The 21690-nt window shown below is 37.0% G+C and overlaps 3 protein-coding genes across 6 annotated transcripts in view; 2 read left to right on the forward strand and 1 right to left on the reverse strand.

Moving 5' to 3' along the window:
* The window catches only part of sbf2 (SET binding factor 2), a 97218-nt gene extending 88810 nt beyond the window's left edge, over positions 1-8408 (reverse strand). For 2 of the 3 annotated variants that reach the window (XM_055036493.1, XM_055036492.1), the window contains exon 1: positions 4027-4162. In XM_055036493.1, the coding sequence (XP_054892468.1) occupies positions 4027-4081 (55 nt within the window). In that variant the 5' untranslated portion in view covers positions 4082-4162. Of the gene's footprint in view, positions 1-4026; positions 4163-8315 lie in introns of those variants that run through there. The other variant, XM_055036494.1, reaches the window with a different exon arrangement.
* adma (adrenomedullin a) lies at positions 7656-10035 on the forward strand. The gene is made up of 4 exons (XM_055036495.1): positions 7656-7767; positions 8349-8451; positions 8579-8704; positions 8820-10035. The coding sequence occupies exons 2-4, from the start codon at positions 8357-8359 to the stop codon at positions 9094-9096; spliced, it is 498 nt and encodes a 165-aa protein (XP_054892470.1). The 5' UTR covers positions 7656-7767; positions 8349-8356; the 3' UTR covers positions 9097-10035.
* Positions 10036-14811: 4776 nt separating this feature from the next.
* ampd3a (adenosine monophosphate deaminase 3a) lies at positions 14812-21541 on the forward strand. Of its 2 annotated transcripts, none has more exons than XR_008606410.1 (15): positions 14812-15018; positions 16214-16436; positions 16529-16709; positions 16810-16975; positions 17053-17272; positions 17371-17500; positions 18126-18320; positions 18518-18649; positions 18729-18892; positions 18978-19104; positions 19418-19581; positions 19809-19929; positions 20439-20559; positions 20713-20823; positions 20917-21023. XR_008606410.1 is itself a non-coding variant. In XM_055036620.1 (15 exons), exons 2-15 carry the CDS (start codon positions 16216-16218, stop codon positions 21085-21087), a joined length of 2277 nt encoding a protein of 758 aa, XP_054892595.1. In that variant the 5' UTR covers positions 14860-15018; positions 16214-16215; the 3' UTR covers positions 21088-21541. The 2 variants fall into 2 exon arrangements, 1 of the variants encoding a protein (XP_054892595.1); XM_055036620.1 differs by having other exon boundaries at positions 14860-15018; positions 20439-20612; positions 20917-21541.
* Positions 21542-21690: the final 149 nt, after the last annotated feature.

Below are 21690 nucleotides of genomic sequence, written 5' to 3' on the forward strand. Positions count from 1 at the left end.
TAACATAGCTTTAAGCCATAGTGATTAAAATGCATATTTTCTCAAACCCAAAAGTATTAGCTTGTCTTGATGTCGAAACAATATTTCTTGAAGCAATCAGCAAAGGATCATGCAATAAATATCTAATTATTTCATCCGGTCTATGCGATGCAGATAATCTGAGCAGGCAGCAGAACTAAACAGACTATTTATTATGTCAGAATGAAGCCAACAGACTGAGAGTCATACATGATTTAAGCTAATACAAAAGATACGGGTCATAAAACTATGGACGCCCCACCAGAGCAGATCAACGGGAGCTTGTACTGCAAACAAGTCTGCAGAGCCAGACATCATAACAAGCCACAAAAGCAATAATATAATTATGATGTGTCCGAAAGATTTATTAATGACATCAATATGAAACAAGTGAGCAGAAGTGGCAGATCAAAACATGAACTTTGAGTTTATGTAAACGATTCTTTTTAAGCAAAAGCACTTCCCATGTGGGTGAGCAAAATTAGCAAGCTAGAAAAAAAACACTAACTCTCTTTGAGAAGTTTGAACAGACAGTCAATTCATTCCTCACAGTTCTGAAGGGCAAGACCTTGCATGAACTCACTGTTGGTACGACTATTACAATAATGCTCTGAAAGACACTTACTGATATGCAAACACACTGGAAAGCAACACCACATCCGACAGCTGCTGCTGATGGATGTTTGTTTGTTTTTTTGCTTATTTGAAATTTGAATTTCATAATATCTTTTTTTTTGCAAAATTATGCTGCATTACATAAGTAAATCCAGAAGACCAAAAGATCCCAACATTGAAGTTCCACAAAGCTGACACTGTCCACAGCATCTGTAAAGTGCATTTAATGAGCAGTTTGAGTCAATAAAACAGAGCTGATTTCCTCCAAATAAACTGCGAGAAAATAAGCCGGTCTGACTTTTTTTGCTGGGGAAATTGCAATTTTCAGCAAACAGTTTGCCAGATTATATAAAAAGTTACGCCAAAACAGAAAAACAGCTCCCCATTGCAAAAGGGAAAAAAGGGGAAAAAACAGAGTACAGTGTGGGTTCCACATTTCTTGTGGAAACTATTCCAAGTAGGAAGGACATTACGCCGATTTCACAGTGAACCCACCTCACTGATCATATTCCTCTTTATTATGATCAACGCAGCATTTTGTTTCACATATTATTCATTCAATCATTTATTTATGGGCCACAGAAATATTTCTGGAGATGTACGCTGTGGATTTATGTTCATTGCAAAGAGACAAGGAGGAGAATAATAGAAATATCAAAACGGGTCTATACTTCTTTTCTATTACAAGCACACTTGTTTCTAGACTTTTACACCATCTCTTCTGTGTGTGCCTTTATTTTTACTCCCACAACATCTTGTGACAGGTGGCAAGAATCTTCATCACCACAAAAGGTGTGAACCGTTTCCTCTGGCTGTGAACAGATTGCAACCTTAAGCCTTATTCAGAGCAATCCAAATGTGAGAACTAGGTCAGGCCAGTGGAACAGAAGTCAGGATGGCAGGGCAGGCTCAGTTATGAGCCACTGCTGCTTTAAGTTAACGAGCAAGTTGGGACAGATGAAAGAGAAGTCTGTTGTCTAGACGAACAACTCTGCATCACTGAAACGTGCATGGCTTCAATGAGGCCTGCATTTGAGACATTTTTAAACTTATTTGATTTTTTTCATAACAGGCAAAGCATCTTTGCAACTTTGAGCCAAAACAGCAACTACTCTGAGAAAATGCATAACAGCAAACAGACATATCCAGTAAAGATCCAGGGAATGCTATTATTCTTCAGGAGGAGATTCAGATCCCTTATCAACTTCGATCTGTGGTAACAAAACTTCACTAAGTTAATCTTTGGTTGAGAGTGTAGAGAAGACGGAAATCCACATCCCCATCTCTTCTTCAAATTGTCTAAATTTTAATCTAGTTACATTTTTCTAGTAACAAAGGGAACAATCTGTGTCTTGAGCACATGCTTATATCTAAGTGGATGCTGGGATGCACACAGCCAATGAAAGGTAATGTTTACCTAACGTGTGGAGCATAGCGAGGTGACTGTGCATTTCAACAAAGCTGAGCAGACATGAAGCTGAACAGGTGCCACTGTAAGAAGCTAAGCAAATTAACCCAATGTCTTTACTTTCTGCAGACAACATTTTGGCAATAAATAGCAAAGCTTTAAGATGTTTTACAAACAGGCAATTTACTAAATGAGCAACCCTGACTTGAGAACCGTGCCAAAAGAAAAGTTTTAATCTATTTATCTGTGAATGCTTCAATGTGAGCAAAGCTGCTTCCTCTCTTTCGATGAAAGGAATGCGAGCGTGGATTTGAAAAATAACATGCAAGTGTAAGCATGAGGGGCTTCTTGTCCCCCTGCCAATCTCCAGCAAAGAGAGTAAAACTTTAGTTCTAGAACTGCTTTTTGTTGCAGCAGTGCAACACTGCAGCCAGTGTCAATTTATTTCTGTTCACACAAACAGAAATAAATCAATAATCAAAGGAGAGTCCAAAAAGTCTTTAATGGGCTGACCAGTTATGGCCCTGGTTAGATTGTTTACTGTCATATCAGCAACCATTGTCTGACCCTAAGAACAACAGTAGTATACAAGAAAATATATTTAGCGAACTCAGTCTCTGTGTGTATGCAAAAGATGCTAAAAAACCTGGAATACACAAATTCCCCAAACTGATGTAGAAAATGGTGGAAGAAGCCTACAAATAAAAATAATGTATAACTTTTTTTTATTTATTTAAGACTGACTAATTTAGGACTAGCAGTGGGAATGTTAATATCAGCAAATCCAACACTAACGTAAAGTAAGAATACTGATATTAATCGTTGCCTATTTTTTTCCATTACTTTTAGTTCAACAAAACTATGTTCTATAGAGATCGATCAACTGAAGTACCTGTGAATTAATTTAAGATTTCGATAAAACAAAAATTACCTTTTTGATGCATATGAGCTTATTAGCTCCCAAAATATCCAGATGCCATACATGGAAATAATTTAAATCCTAATTTTTGTGTCTCAAAGAAAAATAATGACAAAATGTATTTTTGTTTCAAAGCAAAATGTTATCTCCATATATTCTACTGTGATAAGTATGCCTTATCATAACATTTTCTACTAAAAAAGTCAATTATGAGGCTTTTATTTTAACTTCTCAAAGAGCAGAGAATGTTTGGTAAACTCAATTACTTTCTGCTGAACAATTCATGACGACATCAAAACAGTGTTGAATGTTTTTGTGGTGTTGGGGCAAAACTTACAGCAGGTCCCAATGAAATTTAAGTCAGACATTTAATCAATGCGCCTGATGACATTTGCCATGAGCCACAAGTATTTTGGATGTTCTATTAATGTGCCTCCATGCGTTCTGTTGTTTCTTAAATTAATATTAAAATCACATTATCCTTTCAAGGCAGCCTTGGAGAGGAGAAGAGAGGGCAGCAAAACCTAAAGGGTTCATTGCCCTCCTACACCCCCATTTGTGTCGCCACTGAAAAATGATATACAATAAATGACTGATAAAAATAGATCCAGCGTAGCAGACGGTAGAAAACTACAAACGGGTTATCAATAATCACCCCCTGGCTTAACTTCACTGAACAAATGGATAAGGGAGGAGCCAGACTTGAACTTATATGTCCAGATCGGAGCTGCGGACAGACAGCTTTCCCGTTAACGGGCGCTGGAATCCCTGAATCAACAGGACAGGATGCGACAGATTTTAAACCCATAGAAAAAGTTTCACTTGATCCGAGTCACATATCACGTTCTTCGCTAAAGCAGCCCGCACTGATTTAACGCGACGTGTGAACCCACGCCCCTCCGTGTGGTTTCTGACATCTGGCCTGTTCGTGGGAGAAAAAGAAAGTGTTTCCCAGTCTCGCCTTAGCCGTGTGGCTAACGCTATGTAGCATCAACATCATCACACACACAGACACAAGGCCTGGACCAGCGGAGCTCCGCTCAGTCCGCGACCGCACACAACTCACCGGCTTTCTCCTGGTCGTATCCAACGACGGTGAAATAGTCAGCCAACCTCGCCATGTCTGCCGCTTTTCCAGAGAAATACCAACACAATTCAGCATTTTTCCTCCTTCCAAAGAACAGCCATGTTTGACAGAAGGAGTGTCACTGCGCTTGCGTGCGGGAGTGGGGACACATCCATGGGCGTGGGCCCTTTCAGTTTACAAACACATCACTATCCCAAAACTGACTGTTTTTATTTGTTATTTATTTATTTATTTATTTATTTCAAATAATAATGTATATATAAAAATACAATCCTTTAGGAAACGACGTGACTAACGTCCAATAGAACCAAATGTGCAGCAGCCACACGGGAATTGTTATTCTAATGGTAGAGAGCAGTGGGATTTCATTTCCTGCCTGAAAACAATCTAGAATTTGCTGGTGGCTTTGAGGGATTTTCAAGAGCTAATGGAAGGACCAGTTCCAAGATACCGTGTTTTAATAATAAGAGGGGAAATACAGAAATCAAGTTCTGTATAAATAATCTATTAAAAATTCAGTTTTGACACAAATAAGTATTAAAAGACTATTTGTTAAGACTGTAATTTGAGCAATATAAATAAGTTATCAATCCTTTACAGCATATTGTCTCAAATATTTATTATTTATTAATAAAAACATTTACACAATAGACTTGTTTATGTCTACAGAAAGCAGAAAATGGTCAAATCATAAACAAATGCACTGTCATATTTTTAAGTTGGGGGTGGGGAGGGAGGAATCATATTCATCTATCATAGGCTTTTTATGTTTTGCTGTAAATGAAACCTACAAGAAACTGTACAAATCAAAACTAAGATTCTTCACATTTCAATGAACCATTGACACGATTAATACTTCCACAATGATATGGCAAACCAATCACTGGGTTTCTGCTTAAAGTGTACAGAAGAATTGGCAACAGCTAAAGGATAAGAATTTTTTCACAATGTGTAACATTGCCATATTTATCTATTTGTTGGCAGTACGTGACTATCACCAAGACATCGTTGATTAATGTGTTTTTGATGAAATTGTCAGATGACTCATTTCTTTTCTTTGGGTACTTCAAATATGTACATTTAATTTGCAAATCTGACAGAGAAAGCCGAACAGAAGGACGGAAGATTTCTTGCAAAGGCAAATATTTTTCCATAATAATTAGCCATTTCCTTATTTATCCACACCAGAAAAATACTTCAATCACATGTCACATCTTTTCAAACTATGTTGGAACGCTAAGTGCAATTCCAAACCTTACTTAAACAAAGCAAATCAGTCTGTACAGAAGTAATCTCATGCACAAGCTTTTACTTAGGTCAATATTGCATGATGTTTTAGTCATCTACTTAAGCATATTTGATTTGTAGGTCTGACCGATTTTAAAAAACTAAAGGTATCTTTCAGTATCTCTAATTTTATTAAAATCATTTAAAAAAAATATTGCTAACAGCAATCAATCCACATTAACTATATCATGAAGCAACGTGTTCAAACATCACTGTTCTCCAACACTTTTTTTCTGAACCAAATCATTTCAATTTATTGCAAGTTCTACAAAAACTAATGATTCCTTTGTGGAACATTCAGGAAGGAGAGTAAACTCTAGAGCTAGAACAAAATAATGGAGAGGAATGAAAACAGGACAACCTGTCACAGGGTATATAGCACGTGGGGACTACTTCGTGTGTTTGAGACAAATAGACAAACCAGCAACAATAGCAGGAACCCAGCAAGCAATTTCCCTCACTCGCCGTCTGTGTTTTAGTGGCTTTCTAAATTCCTGCACATTACTTTGTTTGCTAAAAAAGAATATGAGCAGTATAGAATTTGAATTCACAGGAAAACATGGAAAAACACAGAATGTAATTGGGTTTATCTTGAAAAATTAGATGACAGGTTTACAATAATCATGAATCAGCCTCTTTTTCTTGCAAACTAAAAGGTGATACAAAAACTGTCAAACTCAAACTTCACCAATGAAGGGGAAAGATTGCTATATAAGGAGCCAAAAGGCAACAGAAGAATTTTGCTGTAATGATTGCACCATCTCTTGTCATAAACTCTGGTAAGGGGATTACTGATCTGCTGGAACCAGTTAGCATTACAAAGTGCTTACAAAACATTTTCTTTTTTGAAAACACGTGTTTGCCATTTATGTATTTTTCTGGAGTTTAAAAATATGACACCACCACCGGAATGGGGTCGCATGAGAATATAAATAAACTCATAAGGATTTCATTATCATACTAGGAAGTGAGTGAGGGGTCTTGATGCGCAACAGAGGAATGTCAACTGTGAAGCAAACCTTGTTTCATGTACATTTGTTCACAGTTAAAGAAAGTGAAAGCAAAATCAAAAGTTAAAGATGTATCTGCACTGTGCCTTGAGGACATTTCTACACTGGAATTTCTGTACTGTTCAAACCAAATGTTTTTTCCTCTGGTTTTTACAGCATTTCCGAAACTATGTGGGTTTAGAGTTTTCTTCATAGCAAAAATCACTGTAAATTCACATTTATGGGCTCCAATTTGTAGTTTCCTATGTTCTGTGCTTTCAGATATATATCTTTAGTATAAAACACATGTTTTAAGTTTGGTCATGTAATGGAGTAAAAAAAAAAAAAAACAAAAGTCAGAAATACTGATCGGATTTATTTTCAGTCATCACCATCTAGGCTTTATTTCTCCGTTTATGAAAAAGTGTATTTTATTTGTTCTAACTTCATAATACACAGAATATATACACACATATATTATGTGTATTATGTGTTATATATATATATATATATATATATATATTATATATATATATATATATATATATATAATATATATATATATATATATATATATAACGTCACAGGCTGTCATTCAATCTCAGATTTATGATGATAAAATTCCATTAAATTTTTTTTAAACCTTCTAAATGGGTCCAAAGTCAATGTTTGCCTTGTCCAAACAAATATAGAGTTTATTGTATTTACAGCTGGACATGCTTATTATATTTAATCAGTAACTTAATGTTAGTCTCGGATTCATTGTCGTCTGGGTTTCCAGGCTCACATGGAACTTCACAGTGTCGGGGAGTGCCTTGAAAAGCCGGGGATGGGAACATTCCTTAAAGTTATTTTCTTTGTTGCCAGAGAGACTGAGAAAAGGATAAACATAGAGAATGGGCATATCTGACCTTAGAGTTCAAAAATAACAATGTAAAAGTTTTAATATTTTGCCCATTATTAGTTGTAATGCACAGAAAAAAAAAACTGGGACAAATATTTTGCATTCTTATCTGAGTGTTGTGTTTGACTCATTTTTTTTTATTATCATTATATAAGCGTGGATAGAAAATTGGGTTATGACTAAGTAAAATAATGAAAACAGGGTAAAATAGCAGCATGAGATTTCTTCACATATTTTCTTTAAAGTTTTGTTAGACATACGATTTTAATTGTCATTCCTTCACTTATTCCCCACCCCTTGTTGCTGAACATGAACAACAGCAGAGCAGTAAAGTGCTTTGAGTGGGGTGGGGGTTCAGCGAGCCCCTCCCACCTGCAGACCGACCGCTATAAATGCTGCTGGTCTGGTGCATAGAGGCTAATAGCAGAGTGACACAGCTGCCTTACAGAAGCAAAAGCAACCTGGAGAATACCTGTGGAGTATTCTTTCACTGCTGACTTTGGAAGAAGAACTTTCTCTCCTATCTGAATTGAACTACAGGTATGTGCACTTTGCTTAAAAGAACTCATATTGCTGTGGTTTGTTGAGCTGCCAGCTGATGGCTTTATCCTTGCTCCTTTTTGAGGTCAAGGCACAAGTGTAGAGAAGAACAGGTTATCTGCCTGGTTATATAAGCAGTTCAGCTCCTAATGTGTGTGTAGGAATTGCCAGCAGGCTGTCAAGCATCCAACAGTATTAGTACATTACTTATTCTTTTTTTTTTTGACATGACAAGTGAAATTGTTATGATTTGCAAGTTTTTCTGGACTCCTGCTGAGTCTATTTTAGACCGTGTCCTCCAAATTACTGGCCAGGGTCCCAAAACGTGGTTACAAGTTTGCTTAACCCAGCAAATTCTGACCCTGGTTTAACTTTCTTAATAAATGAATGATATATGCAAATAACTTGGCTTTTGGACTCTTGTGTAAGAAAACAAAATAGTGGTTCTTGGTGGAATTCTTAATGTGGTAGTTATGCATGCAGAAAGGGACAGAATGGAAATTTGTGAGCATCTAAATATTATATTCAACCATAACTGTTTAACTTACCAAATGTTTTTCTCTCTCCCTCTCTTGCCACAGGAGCCAAAATGAAAACGATCTTCCACTCCTTCCTCTATTGCTGCCTGCTGGCTTCAGTAGCACACTGTGTGGAACTTGAGGTGAATCCCGAGTTGAAAAAAAGGTGAGTTAACATAAAATCAATTCATGCAGTTATAATAATAATGATTCAACTCTGTTAAGTCTTTGGCAGTCCTAGAATAAGTAATTCCAAGACTAATGGAGTTTCCCCCCCCCCTCTTCTCTTGCAGACTAAGCATATGGCTTGGGAGCAGATTGAGACGGGATCTTGAAACCGTCGCAGTACAGAAAACAGCAGGGTCTGAAAACTTTGTCAGGCCAGAGGACATCAGGGATACCTTGCTGCCACATTCCAGGTAAAAAATTAATCATCCAATCCTAAAAGTTCAACTACTTAATCTGATCAGGTTCTTCTTCAAAAGTTATAAAGTAACAGCATGGATTAATGTCCTGTCTCCCTTCTTTCTCTAGCACTGACATAAAGATTCGAACCAAGAGATCCGCAGGTTGTAACCTGGGTACCTGCTCGGTGCACATCCTGGCACATCGTGTACAACAGTTCAAAGACAACAAGCTGAAGATCAGCGTCCCTATTAGCAAAATGAGCGCTCACGGATATGGCCGGAGGCGCAGATCTGTTCCAGAGAGGCAAATCTCCCTGAGGATGGAGGAGGGCAGGTTGAGACCCGTGTGGAGTCTGAACAATTCACAAGTTCACAAGTTTGAAGCTCTACTCAGAAGGACATGAGGAGGACTTTGAAAGAGGACTTGGGAGCAAAATCAAGGGAGCTGGACTCTCCAGCTTGTGTCCCCTTTTGCTTGGCTTTGAAATTCTCCAAATGCCTCAGACTCTTGCCTAGTATACTCCAGCGCATTTGTTCCAGACAGGGACTGAGTCAGAGTGATTCTGGATGCAGTCGTGGCTCCAGGATACTTGAGCCTTGCGGCTCAGTGGACTAGAGTTTGCAAACAGCTGGCTTAAAGAAACTGGATGGCACAGTGTGGAGCAAACTGCAGGTGCTGTTCTCTGCCTGGCAGAGGAAAAGGATGAGTGGAAATACATGTGGGCACATCCTGAAAGAGGGAAACCTCTATTAACATTTTAGAACTTTACACACGTATTCCTCATGGCCTAGACTTTAAAAAGTGCTATTCCCGAAGGACTACATCATGTTCTATAAGACTGCTAATAATGGCTTGCACTTTTCCTTTTGAACTAAAGCAGAATGAATCATAAAGAAAAGATATCATTATCAATATGCCTACAGAGCTTTAATGCTCTCCGTTTATATCAAGTTTTGGACACTGTACAAGGGAAAATGCCTTAGATTCTTTGAGCTATGTGCCAATCCATACTGGATTTAACTATACTTGAAAATGTTTTTGTCTGTTAAAAAAACAAAGAAAAAAAAACATGTGCAATCTTATTTTTTTAGTGCAGATATTTGTGTATATATATGAATTTCTTTATTTAAATATTATATAAAAGTTACATTAAAGTACTTATGCATATAAAGCTATTTTTGTACAGAAAGAGAGATATATATGGGCATTTTAGCTATTTGTCATTATTCCTTTGCAAACTGTGCTAAATCGATGTGTTTTATATGTATGTTATTTTATATTTGTAAATGTATTTTATTTTATTTGTGTCATTCAATAAAACTGTTGCACACAAAATCTAAAACCTTGTTGTGGCATCCTTTATGCTTTAGGGCATTCTATTGTCTTGAGGAAAACACAGAACACCTGGTATCTCTTAAGGTCTTACAGGTTCTCATTAGCGTGCCCCCACCCTTAAACTCTTCCTCTCACAACATTCCCCCATTTCTGACCCCCGCAGTCTCCTCATATCGGCACTAAAAGAAGGGCAGACAGGGTGCCGGGCACATTCCGGATAAGTTTCACTCAATTTTGTTGGCTCGCCCCACACCACAGAGCAGCCTTAAAGCCATCAAGGGGAGGCTGAAGATTTAGATCCATCTGCATTCAATGGTGCATGGTTTTGGACACAAGAAGCCTCACATGGGGGGTTCCGGTCTAACATTCCTGCGAGAGCATCACAGAGATGGTGAAACTCACTTTTGCCATAGATCACCTCGCCCTATTGTAGAAGCGAAAAAAAGTACAACCTATATCATATATTAAAGTTTAAATTTACTGACCACTAATTACCGTATGACATAACTTGCAGACTCTGCTGCATGCAGGACAAGAGGCATCAGGTAGTCTTTCTTCTTAAATTAAACCTCGATGGCTTTCTATGCAGAAAAAGAACGATGCCAATATTACTGAATAAGATTTTCTCTATAAAACCCAGATAGCTTAAATATCAGGAGACAGATCATTAGTTAAGAGAAATGTCCAGTGAGGACAGTTTCACTCATAAGTCCTGCTCTATGATGTAAATGCAATCCCTGTCGCCCTCTAGAGTTACCAGATCAGAAAGTACCTCCATTGAACTTAACTGAGGGACAGAAAGATGAGAATCAATATTTGAGTCTTCTTTCTGATTTGCACGAAGTTTGCAATTCAACATAAATTGAATAATATCTAAATGCATTGCATCATTGATCATGCAAGTTCATCTTAAATCAGATCTAGTTTTCTCATCTTGAGAATTATATATGATTCTTTTTCTAAAAAAATTTATAAATAAAAGTAAAAAGTGTGCAACATTGGGTTCACTGCATGCATCTTTGTTCCATATAGGGATAAATCTGGTCCATACACTAAAAAATTCAAATTGAAGCCCATCCCTACTATCAATCCCTGAAAACATTACAAAATTAAGTCATACAGAAAAGGCAGTATATAAACATCAAATTCTTTATATAGAATAAAAAAGTGGTATTCAGGTTGTCGAAATGCTATGATTTTTATTGACATTATAGGAAAAATACTCAATACCACTTTCAAGTTTTAACTCATGAAGCACAAGACCAAAAAAAAAAAATAAATATGAATAAAAGGTTTTAAAGGCTCATTGTTTTTTATGACAAAATTATTTAATCTGCCACACAAATCAAATGCGGCATATTTGGAGAATGACTGCTCCAAGTAGAACAAAATAAGATAAAGGAATAAAACAATTGCGCCATCTAGTGGTCAGCTACTTTGTTTGCAATTTATTTATCTCGAATGACAAATACCCTAATGAGCAAAAACACAGCAGAAAGTAAAAAAAAAAAAAAAAAAATTTAAATTACCATCAAAATTAAACCTCTCTAAGAATAGAATGAATGGATGTACTATGTGTACTGTCCAGCTATGTGAAGGTGTCACTTCTTCAGTAAGCCAATCAGCTTGTGACGCCATTGATGCACTGATGGCATCAACAAACTGAGCAGTCTGGGTCAAGAGGTAAAAAAATAATACCTTAATTAAAGCTCTTATTACATGGTAAACTGATGGTTTTTCATTCTACATTGCATATTAAAAGGACTATTTCCAATTGCCTAATTTTCCTAGTTGGATATTGGCTTGATAAGAAAACAAAACATATGTGCCAAAGTAACAAAAAAAAAAAATATACAGAAACAAAAGTGCTTTAAAATATCTCTGGAATACACATCTGCTCTTCCATGCAGGGTGTTTGTTGAATCTAATGAGAAGATGAAGAATAAAAAAGGAAAGGACAGCAGAGGAAAGGAGATTAATTACAAATGTGACAATAAGGTTGTCATAAAAGGTATACAGGCCAAGGACTAAGACCCTGACTAACTCTTAAGGTGCGGTGATAACCTCAGATGAGAGGATTAGCCTGATAATCTCAACAACGTCTGAGGCTAAATCAGGGACAGCTGCTTATGACCTCACTATTATGTGAGTCCACTGAGGAGACATGTGGCGCTGCACTCATACTGCAGAGCAAGTCTGTCTAATTTTCTCTGCTAAGGCTTACGATGGAGAGTCTTGCAAAACTTCTTCTTAAACATTTTATATATTACTGTTGCAAAGTTGGATGTGTTTCCTTAGGCCTTTAAGTGAAGGAAGTAAAAGAATACACTATTTGCAGTGTTTTACAAATTAATGAAAAGATTATAATTTGTATGCAGAATCTCTTCCTAAAAAAATCTAGAGCAATTATCTTGAGATATCACCTAATAAGTATTAATACCCAATTTTATAAGTTGTTCTCTGAAAGCCTTAAAGGCTTACTGCATTAGTTATCATCTTGAAGACCAAGAAGCACAGCAGATGGCTCAGGGATAAAGTTGTGGAGAAGTTGAAACAGAGTAAGGTCACAAAACAATATATCAAGCTTTGAACATCTCACATAAATGTGCACCAAGAACGCAGAAGGCCTTTACTGAAGGAGCGCTCAAGCAGCAGCTTCATAGGGTGGTAGATGAGGTCTAAAAGTGATATTATTATCAGATTCCTTCAGTCTCCAACCATTTGCATTGGGCCAAGGAGACATCCTAGGACAGGGTTGTAAATAAGCAGCTACCCCAACAAAGATGGCTGATACCAAGATGGCTGAAAAAAATTAGCTTGAAAAAATTAAGAGAAAGCAAAAGAACCCCAGTCACCAGTTTGAACAAGAAGGGAACAAAGCGGAAGAAGGTTCTCTGGTCAACATTTCTCTGGACCCTGATGAAACATATCTGCAGCAAGAACAAGCCGGATAATGGTAATGGAAAGATGGATGGAGCAATTGACTCCTGGAAGAAAACGTACTGAGGGTGGCACAAGACTTGAGTCAAAGCTACAATGGAATAGTTTAGACCAAAGCATGTTTATGTGTTTGATGGACTCAAACATTCCACTCAAAACAATAGCAAGACTTGAACTTTGTCCAGTAATTTGTATCTTATTTATGCCAATTAACAAAGAAGGGTATGTTTTGGGTGACTAAATAGAAACTATAAATTATTTTTTTCAGTGTCTTTCAGAAATATTGTCTTTGGTGAAAGCATTTTCCAGCACTTTGTGTCTTTCTTCTTCCTTAGGACCTGGCTACTGAGGAAAATATGAGACAAGGAGACACACCTCTTACAAAGGAGTCAAGTGCCTTTCTGGGATCAAGAGAGCTTCTTCCATTCTCTCCTCACTTTCTCTGTAATGTGGTAAGAAGCTTTTTCTCCAGTAGCTTTGATCTCTATCAGATATGATTTTGACAATAAATGCTGTAAGACAAGATAAAGACATCAAGATGAAAGCAATATGTGTCAGAGATCTGACTGAGTTGGCCAGTAATGGCCTCCTCTAGCCTCTAACAGGATAATGACCAATGGTCTTTATTCTCCAAAGGAAACATGGATATGATGTATGATCAGCTCCATATTTCCACTTTAAAAAAACTTTCAGCAAGACTCATCGACCCTAAGGTCCAAGTTAAAATAGCTTAGTCACACTAGCAAAATTAAGAAATTCTGTACATTAAAGTTAAATAATAATACACTTAATATATGTATCTAATGATAAAAAAAATAAGCAATGCAAAATAATAATAGTTGAAGATGTGAATCTCAAAATAAACTAAAATCTGAAAATACCTAAAATTCAGCTGATGGTGCCATGACTTTGTAAGGTTCCAACTGGTTAATTCATAACTTTAAAGGCATCGTACTTCCTTGTGTGACATTATGAAAAAATAAATAATAACAATCAACCAATGTCAGGAAGGGATTTGTGGACCTCTGAAAGTCAGATTCATCCCTGGGTACAATTCACAGGTACCTGAAGGTGCCAGAGTAATCTGTTTAAACAGCTAAGTAATTTCCATCCACAATAGTGTTTTTTACTTTTATGTTTTGTATAAAATCCCAGAAATTTAATACAATAATAATAAACTATCCATTATTTATTGTTTTTAAAATAACAGTCTCTAGGAGATGCTGTGTAAAAGAATGAGTCAGTTTGGCATTAGGTACACTGTGCCAAGAACATTACAATTTTTGATCTGGACTCAAATGGAAATTAGTTTAATGTCCCTGATATATGGGATAAAACAAGAGAATCATGGACTATTTTGAATGTAACATAAACAAGATATTTGGAGGTGGAATGATGTCACACCACCAGGACAAAAGGACGAATTACATCAAACCAAAAGTTCATACAAAGAACTCAGCACCAGTATTTCACATTTCATATGAAGATCTGAAGAGTAAATATGAATCTATCTCATGATAGTATCTCATGAGTATCTCATGATACTATCTCATGATCATAAGATACTATGATCATAACTATTATGATCATAGTATCATGATTTTACAGCTCGTAAAATAAGTTTTGGTTTAAGTCTCATGATCATGAGATCATCATGAGATAGTATCATGATCATGGATCATGAGATACATGAGATAATATCTCATGATCATGAGATTATTTATTTTATTTCTTTAATAGAGAGTGGCGGAAACGGGTTTCCATAAAAGGCTCATAAAGACGAATGTTTTAAATAAACTTGTGATGGATGTCTTAAATATATACCATTGCTGATGATGTTGGAAACTTTCAAACGTTCACGTGCCGTTTGCTGTCGGTAACCATGGTCGAAAACCGGACGTTGTTCAGCTAAACGTCTGCAAACAGAACTATAAGCAGAACTCCCAGTTTATTGTGACAAAGAAGAAGAAGAAGAAGAAGACGAAGAAGAAGAAGAAGAACAAAAGGCACAAGAAGAAGAATCCAACTTGTCAGGACTGCAAGAGAAAAGGTAAAAGTATAAAAACTATGATAGCAACAACAACAACAAAAAACAAATTCTCGGCCACCACCTTCCTTTTTTAAGCGTATATGTTAAAGTTTCGTAAGGTAAGTCTCGGTTTAAAGCGTATCCGAACGCGTCATCCACTCGCTCGCTCACGCAGATGGGTTTCAATTGGTTGTTTCTCGACGTGACCTCAGTCTGCTGTGTCTTTCATATTAGGGCTCGTTTCTGAGTGTCAGTGTTTCGCGCAGTTGCTCGGTCACATTAAACACAGATTTTCCTCCTTGAATCTAGAACCTTCCGAACACGTCCTCTGATTTATAGAAAGTGTGTTTCTACAATTGAATTTGCCTGGAAATGTAAGAAGAGTAAATCAGTTAAATGTTCTCTCACCCTTTGTTGCTAGGAGACACTGAACGTTTTACGTTTGCGGGGAAATTAAAAACTAAATTCTGATAGGAAGAGTTTTTTTTTTCTTTCTGGGCTCAAATATATGGGCTCTTTATATTTTTATAGATTTTGCATTTACTGTCTGCTTGGTATATTTGTAACCCGTGGGTGGGATTTTCCTTCTAATCTTCTAAAACTATCCATTTCAATCCTGCAACTTCTAGTTATCAAAATATTGTAGTTTTTCAGGACAATGTTTCTGAACCAGAACGTTGGGCATATACTTTGAATGGGAGAAATTTTTATAAGCGTCCCATTGTGACTTTTGTCAAAGATTTATTTAGTTTTTTAAGTGTGTACCTATGAAGACAATGTAACAGATATGTTTTTACATTGCATTATGTGAAAAGGTAATGGTAAATATTTGGAAACTTTTGTCATTCTAGTAAAAAAATAATATTGTATTACTATATTGTATTTGTTGGAATAACATATTTTTAAATGAGGTTATTCAAACACTACAAGTGAAAGATGTTTCGCTTCAGGGTGAATCCATAAAAAAACTGGAAAAACGTAAATTTCTTGTTAGTATGGCCTGCCTGCAAATTCTAAAAATTTGCAAGCAGCAGTGGTACAGAAACAGTTCAGTAGGTGGCGTCACATGGCAGAGGTTTGTTCTTGATTGCCCTGCACTAAAACCGTTATACAGGAACATCATTTTGTTTACCAAGCAGAAACTAATCTCAGCAAGACCTTGTGTGATAGAGATTACTATTGCCTGCCATTTAATGTAGCCTCTGCCTTCTTGTAGACATGCCTCGTCAATTCCCAAAAGTAACCCTTAGTGAGGAAGAGGAAAAGAAGCAACTACTGGTAGAGAAAGTTTATGCTTCAGCGCTAAAAGAAGAAGACAACAATGACGCTGTGTCAATGTTCAGTGTGTCTGAGGACTGCCCAATAGGCCTACAGCAATCCCAAGAACATGAGCTGCTGAAGGAGCTGGCAGAGCAACAGTCAGAGGAGAGTATCTTGAGGTATGCCCTACCGTTTCAATAGACCTGAAGAGCAGAGTGATCAAATCATGTTAGAATGTAATAATTCAGAATTATGTTATACATTTTTTCAGGAGACAAAGTTTTCTGCTGATCCGCTCCAAGAAACTGTCCCACCAGCTCCCAGGGGCTTCAGATCACCCAGATTCCAACACAGTTACACCGACAGGGTCCACGACCTCCAGCTTCTCTTCTGTAGCAGAAAACTGTCCTGATTTCCAGAGAGTCACTATCAGTGGAGATTACTGTGCAGGAGTATGTGTGTTAACCTCCAAGAAGTTTTCAGAAGCTTTGTATTTTGTACATCTGCATATTTTGAACACCAAAAAACATGTAATGTCCTTCTCCCACTCAGATCACATTGGAAGATTACGAGCAGGCTGTCAGAAGTCTGTTCAAAGCGCTGATGCTTAGAGAGAAGTATTCAAAGCTAGCTTATCACAGATTCTGTAGGACTACAAGCCAGTTCATGCGCAGTGCTGAGAACTTGATGTGGGACATAGAAGATGAAGTTCTGCCTGGTATAAAGTGTCTGACATTCTAAACCATGATTATATTTCTTTATGTGACCATAACTGAACAATGCTATGCCCTTCAGACATGTCCCCATGTCCCGCAGAAGGTGAGGATCCCTACAACATGGACAACATCCCTGAGAATCTCAACTATGAACTGAAGATGAAGAATGGGATTGTGTGTGTGTATGAATGTGGAGAGGCACTAAGAAATGATCAGCCCACTGATCTACCTTACCCAGATTTGGAGACCTATGCCATAGATCTCAGTGATCTACTGGCAATGATTACAGATGGACCGACGTAAGTTACAAAAATAAATAGACTTCAGTCATGCTGGTTGAAAAACCAGTTGTGAGCACTTGCATAGCATGTAAACAAAGTTCTAATCTAATTTTCAGCAAAACCTACTGTCACAGAAGACTTAACTTCTTAAGTTCAAAGTTCTACCTCCATGAGATACTCAACGAGATGGCTGAGCTTAAGGAGCTGAAAAGTATTCCTCATAGAGACTTTTACAATGTTAGGAAGGTAACTACTTTGTCTACAAGGTATAAAAAAAAATATTGTTAGTAAGGATTTTTTGGGGGGTGTGAGTTTTCTTTTGAGTGTTTGATTTAGTATAAGCAGAAGATAACATTTAGTTCTCTTACTAATATTATTTAGTAATAGATATGATTCCTTTCAGTCAGTGACACCAAAGAACCATTGTTGGTGAAAAATTGCCAGTGATCAAAACTGGCAATTTTTCCTTCAATCATACTTGTGATTTAAATTTAAATGTATTTGTTGATTTTTTTCCCTAGATTGCATTTAATGTTTGGAATGTTTCTAGGAGTAAATGCACAGATAAGCCAGCATGTTCTGTAATGAGCTTTGTTTCGACTTTAGTAAAAATCTAATCCATTGTGGAGTAGTGATGTTGGTACATAAACTGGGATTATTTTGTAATTACCTCTTTTTCAGTTTGATTAAAAACACTGCATCTGTCTAAATCACATTTTCTCATTCTTTTCAATGCTGTTTGAAAACAACATTGTTTTCTGTGAAATGTTAGGATTAGGGGGTTAGGACTAGGTTATTAAGTGTTGGAATAGACCTATATTAGCTTAACTGTATATTTTTCTCAGCACACAGAATTGTTTCTTTTTTCCAGGTGGATACACACATTCATGCAGCCGCATGCATGCCTCAGAAACACCTACTCACATTCATTCAGGAAAGATACAAAACCGATAAAGACCGTGTAGTCTTGGAAAAAGATGGCCAAGAGATGACCCTTCAGGAGGTTTTCCACGGTCTCAGCATGGATGCTTACGACCTCACTGTGGATTCTCTCGATGTACATGCTGTAAGGAAATGAACAAACATTTTCAAAGTGTCTTATTTTTACCTGCTGAATTTAGTAAAAATTACAAAGCTTATTCCCTACAAGCTCCTTCTATTTCTGCTTGTAATTCAGGTAATTTCATTTTACTACCAGTTAAGTGACAAATGATCATCATGCTAACTTCATAATCTCTCTTTCTGGCGAATGGAAATTTGCAGGGCAGGCAAACCTTTCACCGGTTTGACAAGTTCAATTCAAAGTATAACCCCATGGGTGCCAGTGAACTCCGGGAGATCTTCCTCAAAACAGACAACTACATTAATGGAGAGTACTTTGCTCGGATTATAAAGGTACCTCATCCAGTAGCCATGTGTTTTCAATAAGAGCTGGAGTAGAACGGGTTTCATGCACCCTTCCTTGCATCCACAGGAGGTGGCCAGCGATTTGGAAGAGAGTAAATATCAGTACGCTGAGCCACGCTTGTCCATCTATGGACGCTCTACTGACGAGTGGGAGAGTCTAGCAAAGTGGTTCATTCAGCAAAAACTTCACTCACCAAACATGAGGTGGATGATTCAGGTTCCTAGAATATAGTGAGTACGTTTCGCTTAAAACATGACAGCGTCTGAGCTCAGATAATTTCAATAAGTATTGACAGTGTTTTTATATTCTTTTAAGTGATATTTTCAAGTCAAAGAATCTCGTAACCAATTTTGCCAAGATTCTGGAGAACATCTTCCTTCCTCTCTTCAAGGCAACTGTGAATCCACAAACCTACAAAGAACTCCATGTTTTCCTCAAATATGTATGTAATTTGTTGATAATTTCGAAATGCATTCTGAAAAGAAGTTTAAGCTGTAAATGCTGTCATTTAGATGCAGTAATGCATTTTGGTGTGAGCATAAATATGAGTCAGGTGTTCATTAAAAAAAAAAGGTCCTCACATAGAAGAACAGCATTTTAAAGAGCTTAAAAAAATCCATGGTCATTAATTTAAAAGTAGGACTAGAAAATTCATTGAACCTATTAAGTATTATTTATCCACTTATTGAAACCAGTTTGTTACAGAAATGTTACGAAAATGATGATGTGGCATTGACTGGTTTGTTTATTTTCAGATTTCAGGCTTTGACAGCGTAGATGATGAAACCAAACACAGCAACCACATGTTCTCTTATAGGAGTCCAAAGCCAGAACAGTGGACCACACATGACAACCCTCCATACAGCTACTACATCTTCTACATGTATGGCAACATCATGGTGCTCAACAACCTGAGGAAGTAAGACTGAATGATGGTTTCCTCGCATACATACAATTACCTTTTAAAAGAAGAGATCACATGGAGGAAAGTGTATTTTCTACCTGATTAGAAAGCTTATCAGTGTTTATTCTGCCATCAGAAGATTGATCATTTTGTATAGAAACAATCATAGGAAAGCAAGAAAGGATACTTATCTTAGTACGGTAATAAATAAGTTTAATTTGATGGATGTCATATTTCCATAGAGAGCGTGGACTGAACACTTTCCAGTTTCGGCCCCATTGTGGAGAAGCAGGATCGATCACTCATCTGGTCTCTGCTTTTCTAACTGCGGACAACATCTCACATGGGCTCAACCTGAAAAAGGTACCTTAATATTTAGAGAGCCTCAACTCTGAGCTCTCATTTCTAAAATAGAGATTATCAAACCAAAGAGTAACCAGAGCACAGGGAGGAAGTAGCTCACAGTGGAGATTTGTTTTTCTTCTTTATGAAGAAATGTGTGTGTGGATACCAGAGTTTTTCATTGTTTGTTAAGGTCTTGAGCCTTAACAAAAAAGGCTCAAGACCTGTTCCTGTTCTGAAAATAAGAACAGGGTAATTGTATGGGGAAGAGAAAGGAAGTAATGCACTAAGAAATTTATTTAAATCAGTGACAATCCATGAGGCAGCAGGACATTTCTGAAATCTAAAATGTTCTTACAAACACTTTATATTCCTCACACTGAAATGAGTTTCTTTAGTGTAACATTATTTACTATTTCAGATTAAAAATGGGAGCTGAAACATTTAGAGACGCACAAAAGACAGAATCAGACCAAGAGTTCTCTCTGTGGACCATTGATTTCAAGAGTAATATTTATATTTTTGTACAGAGTCCTGTGCTGCAGTATCTGTACTACCTGGCCCAAATACCTATTGCCATGTCTCCGCTCAGCAACAATAGCCTGTTCCTGGAATACTCCAAAAACCCTCTCAGAGAGTTTCTACACAAAGGTTTGTGTGTGTCACTGTCCACAGATGATCCCATGCAGTTCCACTACACCAAGGTAAAAACATGTAGGGACACAACTTCTGTTGCTTAAGACTCAAGGACACAAATTTAGACTTATGTAAATAGTTCTTGTTACACAACTTAACCTGTCATAGGAACCTCTGATGGAAGAGTATGCTATAGCAGCTCAGCTGTGGAAGCTCAGCACCTGTGATGTCTGTGAGATTGCCAGGAACAGTGTGCTGCAAAGTGGGCTAAGTCACGAGGTAATTTGAGACACTTTTAAAAAGATTTCTGACCATATCCAGGCATCACCAAATTTGGTCCAAAGTTTACTAACTAGATGTAACACCTTTAAGGAAAAGAAGCACTTCTTGGGAGCGAACTACCTGAAGGACGGACATGAAGGGAATGACATCCGTCGGACAAACGTTGCACAGATCCGCATGGCCTACAGACACGAGACGCTGTGCAACGAGCTCAGCTTTATAGCTGATGCAGTGAAGACTGAAGCTATGAATTTCCTTTAGGACTGAAAGGAAACTTCAAACAAAAGAACAACTCTCTCTCTTCTCTGTTACCATTGGTTTGCTTTGTTTTAAAATAACCTAATGGCTCTGATAGTTAATGTAAAGATCACTTCTTCAAGTGCAAAAAAAGTGATTACAGCTAAGACCGGGACAGACATGTGAAGTTGATTTATACTTGCTGTTGTCTGTTATGTAATGCCTAAATGTGTGAACTATCATACTTCACAACATATTTTCTGAAAAGTGTATACTATAAAAAATTTAAAACAGTTACCAACAGTATACATTGAATGCCAGAGGTGAGACAAAATGTTTAAAAACAAATATGGATTAGTGACATTTCCTTTGTCTTCTTTAATGTGTTTTCTGAATTGTTTTGTTAGAAAAATATCTCATGAAATAAAAATGTGCAAGAGAACTGCCCCTTTTTGGTTTAATGTACAAACAGAATCATAACCAGTGTTGTATAGTAACGAAGTAAAAACACTTCACTACTTAAGTATATTTTGGAGTTCTTCATACTTTCCTCGAGTAAGAACATTTTTGATAACTTTCACTTTTACTTCACTATATTTCCGAACTTAATTGCATACTTTTACTCCG

Source organism: Poeciliopsis prolifica, unplaced genomic scaffold, assembly GCF_027474105.1.
Source record: "Poeciliopsis prolifica strain line A6 unplaced genomic scaffold, Auburn_PproV2 SCAFFOLD011, whole genome shotgun sequence".
Lineage (NCBI taxonomy): Eukaryota > Metazoa > Chordata > Actinopteri > Cyprinodontiformes > Poeciliidae > Poeciliopsis > Poeciliopsis prolifica.